General features: G+C 35.9%; 1 protein-coding gene and 1 long non-coding RNA gene across 2 annotated transcripts; both read right to left on the bottom strand.

Annotated features, from left to right (window-relative positions):
* On the bottom strand, window positions 6,567-8,751 carry LOC104705360. Its single transcript, XR_754297.1, has 2 exons — window positions 7,631-8,751; window positions 6,567-6,998 (listed from the first exon to the last, which is right to left on the bottom strand). It is a non-coding gene; the product is annotated as an uncharacterized LOC104705360 (long non-coding RNA).
* Window positions 10,662-12,974, bottom strand: LOC104705361 (troponin T, fast skeletal muscle). Its single transcript, XM_010421346.2, has 6 exons — window positions 12,741-12,974; window positions 12,519-12,592; window positions 12,367-12,418; window positions 12,059-12,145; window positions 11,900-11,955; window positions 10,662-11,600 (listed from the first exon to the last, which is right to left on the bottom strand). The coding sequence occupies exons 1-6, from the start codon at window positions 12,810-12,812 to the stop codon at window positions 10,895-10,897; spliced, it is 1,047 nt and encodes a 348-aa protein (XP_010419648.1). The 5' UTR covers window positions 12,813-12,974; the 3' UTR covers window positions 10,662-10,894.

Below are 13,268 nucleotides of genomic sequence, written 5' to 3' on the forward strand. Positions count from 1 at the left end.
GTCGATCATGCCACAATCTGTCCTGATATGTTGAGTCATTGACCTCAACCAAACACACTCACGTCCGGCTTCATGAATTGCTAAGATCTCCGCATGATTAGACGAAGTGGCCACAATACTTTGCTTCATAGAGCGCCACGAGATTGCTGTACCACCGTGTGTAAAAACATAACCGGTTTGAGACCTTCAGTTGTGTGGATCCGATAAGTAACCTACATCAGCAAGACCAACTAAACCTTCTTTGTTGTAGTTAGTATAAAACAAACCCAAATCTGTCGTTCCTTGTAGGTAACGCAGTATATGTTTGATACCGTTCCAATGCCTTTGGGTCAGACAATAACTAAATCTTGCTAGGAGGTTCACGGCAAAACTTATGTCTGGTTTAGTGTGGCTAGCCAAGAACATTAACGCTCCTATAGCACTGAGGTATGGCACTTCAGGACCGAGAACTTCTTTATCGTCCTTCTTTGGACTAAATAGATCTTTATCCAAGTCAAGGCTCCTCACAACCATTGGGCTGGTCAATGGGTGAGCTTGGTCCATATTAAACCTTTAGAGTACCTTTTCAGTATGCCATTTGATGCACAAAGATTCCATTATCTATGTACTCAAGCTGCATTCCCAAACAGAACTTAGTCTTACCTAGGTCTTTCATTTCAAATTCTTTCTTGAGATATTCTATTGTTTGGGCAATTTCACCAGAGGTTCCAAGGATGTTTAAATCATCCACATAGACTGCTATTATTACAAACCCCTTGTTTGCAAAATTCTTTATAAAAATACATGGACTGATGGGATCATTCTTATAGTCTTCCTTAGATAGGTACTCACTTAATCTTTGTACCACATTCTCCCACTTTGGTTCAGTCCAAAAAGGGATTTGTTCAGCCTTATGCAGTATTGTTCTCGAGAACCACTCTTATCTTTCAGCTCAATACCCTCTGGTAATCTCATATAAATTTTATTTTCCAGTGGACCATATAAATATGCGGTTAAAACATTCATTAACCGCAAATCCAGTTTTTCTCTTATAGTCAGACTTCTTAGATATCTAAAAGTCGTTGCATTCATCACAGGGGGGAGTATGTCTCTTCATAATCTATTCATGGTCTTTGAGAGAATCCTTGTGCTACAAGTCGTGCCTTATATCACACGATTTCATTATTCTCATTTCTCTTTCTTACAAAGACCCACTTATGTCCAACTGGCTTTCTATCGAATGGTGTCCTTAAGATCGGATCAAACACATTCCTCTTCTTTAAAGAGTTTAACTCTACGTCAATGGTTTCTTTCCATTTTAGCCAATCTTTACTTTGAGTGCACTCTAATATAGACGTGGGTTCATGATCCTCATTTATCTCAAGTGTTACCTTATATGCAAATACTTCATCAATGTCGACATTCTTACGGTTTCATTTTATTCTAGACATGATATAATTGATTGAGATCTCATTATTATCAATACCTTCAGGTCCTTGAGGTTCAGCGTCTCAAACCTCATTTGGTACCTTAGGATTTGCCGCGGCCATGTCTATAATTTCCTTAACCTCGGTTTGTTTTGCACCTTTCTTAGATTTCCGAGGGTTCTTATCTTTGGAACCTAACGGTCTACCTTGTTTCAAACGAGCCTTAGACTCTGTAGCAACTTGATTATTGTGTTCCTTCTGAACATCAATACGTACTGGTGCATTACAAGCTGGTATGTACGATTTTGTTACTCTCTTTGGGTCAGCAAAAGAATCTGGCAATTGAATAACTAGCTTTTGTAAATGTATAATCTTTTGCACCTCTGCATCACATGCTAGAGTCCGAGGATCTTGCCAATTTAAGGATGNCCTTATATGCAAATACTTCATCAATGTCGACATTCTTACGGTTTCATTTTATTCTAGACATGATATAATTGATTGAGATCTCATTATTATCAATACCTTCAGGTCCTTGAGGTTCAGCGTCTCAAACCTCATTTGGTACCTTAGGATTTGCCGCGGCCATGTCTATAATTTCCTTAACCTCGGTTTGTTTTGCACCTTTCTTAGATTTCCGAGGGTTCTTATCTTTGGAACCTAACGGTCTACCTTGTTTCAAACGAGCCTTAGACTCTGTAGCAACTTGATTATTGTGTTCCTTCTGAACATCAATACGTACTGGTGCATTACAAGCTGGTATGTACGATTTTGTTACTCTCTTTGGGTCAGCAAAAGAATCTGGCAATTGAATAACTAGCTTTTGTAAATGTATAATCTTTTGCACCTCTGCATCACATGCTAGAGTCCGAGGATCTTGCCAATTTAAGGATGTTTGATTCCATGATATCTCTTTGACCAGCTTGTTATTCTCTCCACTCAACAAAAGAAATTCGGATTCAGCAAACTGACAATCCGCGTATCTGGCCTTAAATAAATCACCCGTAGTTGGCTCAAGATACTTAATAATGGTGGGAGAATCATATCCAACATATATTCCCATCCTCCTTTGAAGTCCCATCTTTATTTTATGTGATGATGCAATCGGTACATAAACGGCACACCCGAATATTTTAGATGGGATATGTCTGGCTCATGACCCATTAATAATTGGGATGACGAATATTTATTCTCACTAGATGGTCTGATGCGTATAAACTATGTTGCATGTATTACTGCGTGTCCCCAAGCCGACACAGGAAGCTTCGACCTTAGGAGTAATGGTTGAGCAATCAATTGGATCCGTTTAATGAAGAATTCAGCTAATCCATTTTGTGTATGGACATTTTCCACAGGGTGTTCCACACTTCCCCCCATGGACATACATCATTTATTAAACGCTTGGGATGTAAAATTCACCAGCATTATCTAGACGTATAGTTTTAAGTGGAAAATCTCTTTAATTACTTTTCCTGGTGATGACCTTATAATGAGTTTCTCTTGTGTACATGCTATACACGTGAGATTTTAAGAATAACTCTTCTCTTTTTAAGAGTGTGCCCATTTGAATTTAATATCAGCATACGCATCATGTTAGAACCCGGATGGCCAAGCCGGTCATGCCATAAAGTGAATAGTTCATTGAACATCTTGTTCATTGCTAAATTAGCCTCTATCATATTAATCTTGGCATGGTAAAAACCAGTAAATAATGCGGGTATAGTCTCTTAGGATTTTCTTATATCCTTGGGTGATTTTAATAATGTATAGGAACTCTTGGTTTCCTTCACCATTAGTTTCAACATGTAAACCATTCAAACAAATGTGTGCCTGGCCGTAGCCTTCAATAAAACTTGTTATACCCGCTATTTTGCTAATATTGGCATTTTTCAAAATGAGATTATGCAAAATATCTCTTATCATTCAAAATTGTGTGACTTGATCCACTATCCACCACAATTATATTCTTGTCCTCAGCCATTTCTCAATATGGACAAGAATTATGTTTTAGCCATAAAAGCATAACAAATGCATATTTAAAGGTAATAATAAAATTGAATTTAAACCAAAATCATAATTCAATAAAATTCAAAGCATAAAACATAAAAATTAAATCAAGACAATTTTAAATTTAATTATCTTCTCCTAGACAATCTGAAGTCTTATAATCCAATTGGTCATCATTCTCATGGTTGAAATCTTCTTCACCATCGAGATGAACCAGGTTAGTTTCTGGATTCCTTTTCAAACTCTCTTAATAGAGATCAACAAAGTGCTTAGGAGTTATGCATGTCTTTATCCAGTGGTTCTCCATACCACATCTATGGCAAGTGGACTTGATCTTATATTGCGGTTTAAATTGCCTGCGGCCTCTACCCCGACCCTGGCCGAAGCCGAATCGGTTTCCACGGCCTTGACCACCAAAATTGTGTCCTTGATAGGTCCCACGACCAGGACCACCACGTCCACTTCTCCCATGGCCACAACCACACTTGTCCCTATGGACATAGTTAGGCTCTTTAGTCTCTTTTGGCTCTTTAGGGTTCTTTAAGGTTTTTCTTTGCCATGTCAAATCGACGTTGTGGGCTTCCGGTAATGGGGCAGAACCAGGAGGTCTCATTGCACTGTTTATTAGCAACAACTCATTGTTTTGCTCAGCAAGCAGCAAACAAGAGATGAGACTTGCATAAGTTTTGAAACCCCTTTCACGATATTGTTGCTGAAGCAGTATGTTATTGGTGTGAAAGGTTGAGAATGTCTTCTCTAGCAAGTCTTCCTCAGTAACCTCCTTACCACATAACCTTAGGATTGAGACTATCTTAAATAGCTCTGAGTTATACTCATCCACGGATTTGTAGTCCTAGATCCTTAGGTTTTTCCAATCAAATTGAACCTTTGGTAGGAGCACCGTCTTTTGGTGTCCATATCTGTTTTTCAACTCTGTCCACAGCTCAAGAAGATTCTCTATCGTAAGGTATTGGTTCTTGAGACTCTCAGCAAGATCATGGCGTATATGTAAGATCGCCTTATATCTATTTTCAGTGCAATCACTATCATTCTCAATTCACTCACATAGGTCCTTTGATTTCAGGTTAATCTTAGTATTTAATGCCCATTATAAAATACAAAACATGCACCTGATTATTGTCATGCGGTATTTAAGACCGAACCATGCAATTATTTTAATCTTAGGACATGCGGTATTTAAGACCGAACCATGCCAATTGTTTTAGTCTAGGCCATGCGGTATTTAAGACCGAACCATGGATTTATTTTCGTTTGGGATATGCGGTATTTAAGACCGAAACATGCCGATTATTTTTGTGGATAATGTCTTGTTTTATCACATAATTTCGTGGCCTATTTATGCATGAAAACAGTCCTAGACAAGTTCTAGTATGAACAGGAAATATGCACAATTTCAGGTTTTAGCAATTTTCCTTTTCTTAGATAAAATTTCCTTTTTCTTAAAACAGGATAAACACAAAGTCTAGGAAAATAGAATTTCTCTAATATTCCGATTTTAATTAGGATTTTAGGGTTTTGATTTTAAACAAACAATCAAGAACAATCGGAATTTAAACTTAGAACAAACAGATTAATATTTTCGATTTTAGGGTTTAAGTTCTAAGATTTTCATGCACCAAACAAACAATCAAACACAACCGGATTTTAAACATATCATAATTGGTTCGATTTTCAAACAATCTAAGCAGCCCTAAACCTCAAAGCAAATCGATTTTAGAGTTTTTAAGATTTCGGGTTTTAGGGTCTAAAAGCTTAGGGTTTTGTTTGTTGATTGTGTACTTGTAGATTTTAGGGTTCCATTAGATTTTAAGATCAGATTCGATTTCATAGGTTCTAATAAGGTTTGATTATTTACCTTACACCGTTTGGGATTGACTAGAATTGATCCAGGAGCTAAAGACCTCGGATATACCTTGATTTTGATCATGAACCTCAGACTAGTCTCAAACAGAACTTGATCACGAACTGAAGCTTGACCACGAACAGGGATTGACCTCGAACCTCGAACAAGTTATGAATAAAAATTTGATCACGAACAGAACTGGACCACGAACGAGGATTGATCACAAACTATTCACGAACAGGAACCGATCGCCGAGAGTTTGAACTATCGCCGAGCTTTGACGAATAAGGAGTTACGTGAGGCGGCGGTTTAAGGTTTTAGGGTTAGGGTTTTTCCAGCTGGCTTTAGAGTTTCGTGCTGATAACGTGTTATGAAACTAGTGAATCGAAGGTTGTAAATCTCTTGTTATTATCTTTAGAATCGAATAGAGGTTACATATATATAGTAAAGGCAAATCCTAAACCTAAACCGACTAGGACTTAGTCTTATGGGCCTATGGGCCATACAGAACATAAACACTAAAGAGGCCGATTATGGAAATCCACTCTAAATGTTTTACAACAATTCTGCTAAACTTTTTTTTCTTTCTAGCCTAACATTTATTGCTATGTTGTAGTAGTACTGTTGTAAAATTATTCTTCCGATTGCATTTTTCTGGAAGAAAACAAAAACACACAAAAAGAATCAGGTTTTAAATTTGTTTTTCCTTCGATAGAAATTAGTGACCTTTTACCTCTTTTTCTAAAGACTATGTAACTTTCTTTTTTCACCATTTTCTACTACTAGATAACTAGATTCTTCTACATTCTAGGGCAAGATTTTTTATTCATGTGATCTGATTTCTAAACATGTCGGAGTCTAGACACGTGCGTTGCGATCTTAATAACAATAAATATTTTAAGCAATGAATATATGAAATAGTCGGCTTGGTTCACAAGATCCACCCGGCTTAGTTTACAAGATCCATCCAGTTGTATATATTATATATACGACTTAGAGTTGTACATACTAATACGACTTAGAGTTGAACCTTCACATTATGATATCTGTGACTTAGTTTTGAATCTTCACATGATATGCACTCTTATGTTTCTTTGAGATGGTGATTGATGAGACGGTTAACTGGAAATTTATGTTTATCACTTAGTATCTACGGAACCAAAAAAAAAGACTCGATTCTCATGCTCGACAATGGTACTCTACTTTCAAAGACATGTGGGTATACCTCCCAATTTAATCCCATTCCCACCGGCCGTTGTAGAAAAAATGGATTCTAGTGCACGGGGCGATTGACGTATCCAAAGATCAATTTTTGTTATAACTGATATGCGGAAACAAACTGATATCATACTAGTTAATGAAAAGAAAAAGAAGTTGGTACAACGAACAAGCTCAAGTGGCTAGAGACAACATGCCACAAACATATCCCACTGATAATATCGAATACTCCTAAACTTGCAATTTCCACTACCTATTAAATTTAATTTATCTTGACATTGAATAGGTTACTATATATATGTAAAGGAGTTTGCAACAAACTGGCACAGAAAGTGTAAACACAATATCAAAAGAAGAATCAAAAGATGAGATGAAGAACAATGGGAAATCAAAGGGGCTTGTAGGTTTATGCTGCGCCACAATGTACACAATTGGACACAAAGATGACAATACTTCTTTCATAACACATTCCAAAATTTACAGAGTGTTCTTGTTTCCGTCCTCTGAACAAATACACGAGAAAACAAAATGGATATCCATATTTATCCTTTTAACACATATGTGAGTCATTATACCTATGAAAAACGTCAACAGTTGTATATGCATACAGATTACTGCACACACGTATATAGAGGGAGAGAGATTAAATGCTCAAACAGTATAATCTTATTCCAACATAGATACCAAAGTAAATACTCACAATTTCGACAAATGATTCCACAATGAATGAACTAAATATATATCTAGAAAAAGAAATGAAACATTACTAATTTACTATAACCAGTTCAAGAAATTTTATGATTATTTTACAAAACTCTAGGTAAAGTGTTTTCCCTTATCCAAGCATCTGACTATTCCAATTTGCCACTATTCAACTATTCATCTAATATTTTGGTCAAGGCCCAACTAGAACTTAATTAGCGGTATAGAATAATCAAAAGCTCATACTAGTTTTCCTTTGCTACACAATAATCATTTTCTTTGCCACAACGATCGGAGATAAGCTCCTATACTCAGTCATCAAACCCAAGATTTTTCTTTGATGACTTCCACTTATATATCTTTAACTGATTATCCCTTTTGATTGCACATATCTATTAAAGACTTTAGAATCATAAATATTCACATAACTTACATGAAAACTACAATGCCCATGATTTTGAGCACATCAACTCCAAACTTTTTCTCCATTAAAACCAATCTGATTCCATGGATTCAAGTACAATCTGCATAACTTTCACTCACCTTTTGAAGTTGAGCCTTGAGACAATTCATATGTGCTAGAGTCTGCAAAAAAAAAAAATGTTTGTTTCAAATGATAACAACATATAATTTACTTAAGAATGCGTACATCATATTCCTCTAACCACGATGGATCAACAAAATCTTAACCAATTGAATATAAGCATCAAATATAATTCTATATATATGAGATACCTATGACAACTTAATCTATTCCTAATAGTCTACATATTCACACATATATATGCATAATTTTGGTATGCACAAGACAGATATGAACAAAAAATGACTAGCTAAAACAATCGTATAAGGAAGATTCATGAAGGAGAAGTTATGACAGAAAGAGAGTGAGCACGCAAAAGCAAACCATATACACAAAGTTTATACAACTTCCCCTTTGTGTGCTCACTCTCTTCTGTAAACTTCTTTTCCCCCATCAACATATATATACACGCACATAATTTATCTGATTATAATATATAAGCATGAAATATGTTTTTCAAAACAAAACAAACAAAAAGACATTTAGTCCAGAAACCGATGAAAAAAAAAGATTAAAAAAAAAAAAGAGAAAGACACAAGTACAGATCGAAGGTACTTGAAATCAAATCTGGGGATAAACAGCAACTAACAAAGACTTGATCGATGAATCCATAAAAGGAAAGTATAAATCTAAGTACGGACACTGCAATTAGGGTTTCATCTCTGATTCTCCCAGCTTTAGTTTTTTTTTTTTTAAAGGAACTGAATCTAGAGACAAAGGTAAAGGAGATAAAACTCAAAATTGCAGCTTGAAAATTTAATAAAACAAGCTTAATTAAATCTCTCTCTCTCTCCCTTTCATGCAAAGCATACATGTGTCGGCTGCCTCATTCTCTCTCTACATATATCAAAACAAAGAAGAGATTATATAGAGAAATTTTTTTCTAAAAAAAAAACCCTAGAATGTATAAAGGCTGAATCCGAAAACATTAAAGATTAGGAAGAAGAAGAAGAGAAAAAAAAAGGTGAAAACAGAGATGAAGGAGAGAAAAAAGTACGGATAACAAAACGCTTGGTTATGGTTTGTCGGAGAGAGAAACGTGTCGCAATCAAAGGCCAGGATTTGACTTGAGAGATGTTATGAGCCGTTGGATGTGTCTTTTTGTTCCAGTTCCGTCTCTTTGCCGTCTTATCTGCTTACTATCTTTTTTTTTTTTTTCTTTTTTAACTCAGTGCTCATTACAGAGAGTTACACACGCATCATCATCCGTCTCTTCTCTTATCTTATCTCTTTTTTAATCTTGTAAGGTTAATTCTGGTTAACCTTATATTCTTAATTTGTATCACGGTTTAAAACTTTAAACTGTTGTGTGCTTGGTTCACAAATTATTATTTTTTTGTTTCAAGTTAACCACACAATGATTAGAGAAAAGTTAAAGTGTTGTAGTTGATGTAATTAGTGCTGCGGTATAAATGTAATTATTGTCGTAGCTTTGAATGGGTAAGTGGCGTGGCAGGGTTTTTGGTGCCCACTAATTAATAAACACGTTTTCTTTCCGTTCAACCAAAAGATAGGACCGGATACAGATATACTATTCAGTGGCATGTTCATTTTTGGGTAATGAACCGGGTAATGCGATAAGGGTCGGAAACAAATTATCCTGATATATGTATCTATATAAAGTACTATCGATACCGAAGTATCTTGTATTCGCTAGAATCAACTAGAGATTCTCTTTAAACTTATGATAGTTTTTATGAATGCCTATCTTGGAAAAAAATTCATAACAAAAATGTATCGGTTAGTAATATATACAGCTCTCGAAATAGACATTTCTAGTAGACATGCAGTTAGTAGTTGAAATTAGTTGGTGGTGCTATTATAACGTTGGAATACAATTTACTCAAATTTACGAATAATTATTTAGTGATATAGTAAGAAGATGATGCAGCAAGATATTTGATTAGTTATCCAAAAATCTTATATAATTGTCTTTTAATTTCCTAATTAATATTACTATAGGGTTTAAAACGTTCGCATAAACATAATTAATAATGTAATCTTCTACATTTTAATTCTTATAACTGTTGTACCAAAACGAAACTTACACCACAATGTCTTATGTCAACCGTAAATATGTTTGTCCGCAACTATGATGTTCTAACCTTAATTTTTTTTTTTTTTGTTTAAATTCGATTTTCATTAAATTGATTTCCAAACAAAGAACTAGCTGTTTGCCAAAAAAAAAAAACAAAAAAAAAAACAAAACCAAAGAACTAGCTTAGAAATTGTTGGTTCCAGGTTCCATAGAATTCTGATAATCAAGAGAGAATAGAAACTGAGGATGCATACTTTATTTTTAGAAGTATTTATTAATTTCTTGCCATTTTTTAATACTATAAAAAAAAACCCTTTCATTCCCAATAAACCCCGTAATAAAAAGCGCTTTGCGCTTTTGTTCTTTGGCTCTTTGCAATCCGACGCAAGTTCTAATAGTACTACCTGGTTCTACATTTTAATATGAGATCGTCTGCGCGCATGTGTTGTTTAACAGTGTACTCTAAATACGCTGAACCGTTTGCTTTTATCAAACAACGTCATCGTACATAATCGTTTTGAAGGCCAAAAAGTCTTTCTTTTAACAGAGACAGAACCCCTGGTAATTAGTACAACAGTACGAAACAAAGCTGTTCACCAACGTCGTTCACAGTTTCAGATCTAGAAGTTGTACTTATTTGATTGAAACTGAACTTTCTTGATATAGATTAGGACAACATTAACATTTCAATATTAGTTTCCCATCGATCCTAACTTCTGGAAGACATATTGGCTATTGGGTTATCAAAGTGAGTTGATGATATATCGCTTACATCTCTTTCTTGTGAGCAACCCAGATCATATGATAACTATTAAATTCGGCTTTGTCTGAAAAGTGAATATATTTCATATCAAAGAGTGAGATTAACACTCATTCATATTCATAGTTCAATAAATTAGCTTTCCAACCCCAATGCAATTTGGCTACACATTTTGTAAGCAACATAGCCTAAAAACCCTGCATTTTCCAAAATAGGAGTTCACTGTATAATTTAAAAAGAAACCATAAGCTGTCTACTACGGTAGCTGCCGTTAAAGAACCACCGCGAGATATCCTAGTCTTTGGCCTGGCTGTGACTAAGACGACTCTTCTTCCACTTCGGTTTCATTTCCCGAACTGTCTTCTCCTCCCTCTTTCTCCTTCTTCCCCTCTGGAGATTTCGTCAAAACACTCACCAAGAGCTTGGCCTCATCAGCATCATCATCACCCCCTTCCTCACCATCGGAATCATTGCTCTTAATCTTCTTCTTCGAAGCGGTCCTCTGCTTTTTCCCTTTGGCACTGGCAGCCCCTGATGAAGATGAGGGCCTTTTCTGTTTTCGGCTCTTTGATACAGGAACCTTCTTGCTAGGTTTCAAGACCTTAGGCTTCACCTCATCATCAGATGTATCATCATCATCACCAGTATCCTCTCCACCAGAGTAGCTGCTTTTGTTCTTCTCCAAGGAAGTCCTCGGTTTTTTCACTTTGGCATTGACAGCCCCTGATGAAGACGAAGGCCTTTTCTGTTTCAGATTCTTCGATTCAGAAACCTTCTTGCTGGATTCCACAGCTTTTGCTTTCTCTTTGTCATGACCATTCTGCTTGCTTTGGGTCCTTCCACTCATGCGAGAGGCTGCTGCTACAATCTTACCACCAATATCACCCATCTTGCCATTTTTCTCAAACTTCTTCACAACATCTTTCGATTTTTCAGCTTTCTTCACACCGCTTCTTGGTTTCACTTCTTCTTCTTCTTCTTCACTATCATCAGATAGCTCACCAGATTTGGTTTTCGCCTTGCTGTAAACACAATAAAGGTCATTAGATCTTCGACAAAGCAAGACAAATATACTATAACCGCTATAGCTCCCTCTATATTATTATAAATTCCACTTCATAACGTGTGAAGCAGAGATCAGGCGTCTATAACTGTGCCTGTAAAGAGTTTTAAACAGATGCAACAAAGATCACTAAAGAGTAACTTACTACTGAGTTTTTTTAAGAATGAGCAACACAGGAAGTATAAGCAATCAGTATCAACCCAATAGAACAACACATGGATCTATAATAACCAACCAACATTATAAAGGAACACTTACGGTTCCGGAGTATCCTCCTCGGAACTCTCATCAGCAGATACATCCGGTAGGGAGATCTGAAAAAAAAAAAAAAAAAACACCATTAAACACTTGAGACATACAACGGCAAAAGGACAATAAATGATGATAAAAAAAAACACTCTCAAGCTAGATCGCTACCTCATCATCATCATCTTCTTCATCAATCAACTCCCACCTCTCCTTATTCATATCCAAAATCTCAACCTCTCCGTCCGCATACAAAATCTATTATCATAGAATAACAATGTAATAGAGAGTAAAATCATTAAATGAAACATAATCTAATTACAATTGAATTCCCCTAATTAAAGTAGATCCACCACTCAAAAATCATTCAATGCAGATTTAGTTATCAACATTTCATTACATGGATACGCAATTCAAAACCCCAAAGAAAGAGTATATATGAAACAAATCCAGATTCAAGCAGAAACAATCAGATTTACCCGATGTTTCTTCTTAGAAGGGACAAAAGCATCCACCAATCCTTGATAGAATCTGCCAATTCAAAGAGATCTGTAAGGATTCATTCAACACAAAGGTACTTAAAAAAAAAGAGAACCCTAATTTTAGTCAACACACAAAATCGAGCACTCACTTGCGGTCAATAGGCCACCAGACTCTAATCTTCGAGCCCACAAGACCTTCTCCATACTCTTGACCAACAGAGACCTAGTCAACAAAAAAAAAAAAAAGTTTGATACTTTAGAGCAAAATTCGCATAGAAATTAAAACCCTATTTTATTTATTCAGTAAAATTCAGAACCAACAAAAAAAAAAAAAAAACCCAAAGAAGAAGCGGGTTGGTGTAGGGGGAAACCTTAGCGGAACGGCTTAGAGAGGGTCTGGTGTTTTTCGAGGCAGAGGTAAGCCTCTTCTTCGAATCAACCATCTTCTTTCAGGCAAGAAGAAGAGGGAGAAGAAGAAGGAATCAGTGTTTTTTTTTCTTACAGGGCAGAGAGAGAGAGATTTTGTGTGGAGATGAAGAAGTGAAGAAGAAAGGAGCAGTGAAAGTTGGGATTATATTTAGGGTACGAAGGGGTGTGATTTGTTATTTCTGATTATTATTTTTCATTTGTGATTTTTCCCCCTGAAGGGTAAAGGAGCGTTGCCAACCCCAACCAACGTTAAAAAGACGACACGTGGTTTCACATATATTAGGAATTACCACTCACGTCCACATGTTTTGTTTCTTTCCTACTTTTGGTCTGTTTCCCTTGTTCACAGCGAGATGTGTTTCTATCTTTAAGCACCCCAGTTGCAATGTATTGAGTTGTGTTTCTATCTTTAAGCACCCAGTTGCAATGTATTGTTCTGAACTGCTGATTATAAAGATCAACTCTTTTTC

This window comes from Camelina sativa, chromosome 8 (assembly GCF_000633955.1).
Source record: "Camelina sativa cultivar DH55 chromosome 8, Cs, whole genome shotgun sequence".
NCBI lineage: Eukaryota > Viridiplantae > Streptophyta > Magnoliopsida > Brassicales > Brassicaceae > Camelina > Camelina sativa.

Coding starts and splice junctions, on each gene's coding strand:
- LOC104705361 (XM_010421346.2), bottom strand. CDS start 12,812: ATGGTTGATTCGAAGAAGAGGCTTACCTCTGCCTCGAAAAACACCAGA. Junction 12,419..12,518: donor TGGTGGCCTATTGACCGCAA/GTGAGTGCTCGA, acceptor TTGAATTGGCAG/ATTCTATCAAGGATTGGTGG. Junction 12,146..12,366: donor CTTCTAAGAAGAAACATCGG/GTAAATCTGATT, acceptor CTATGATAATAG/ATTTTGTATGCGGACGGAGA.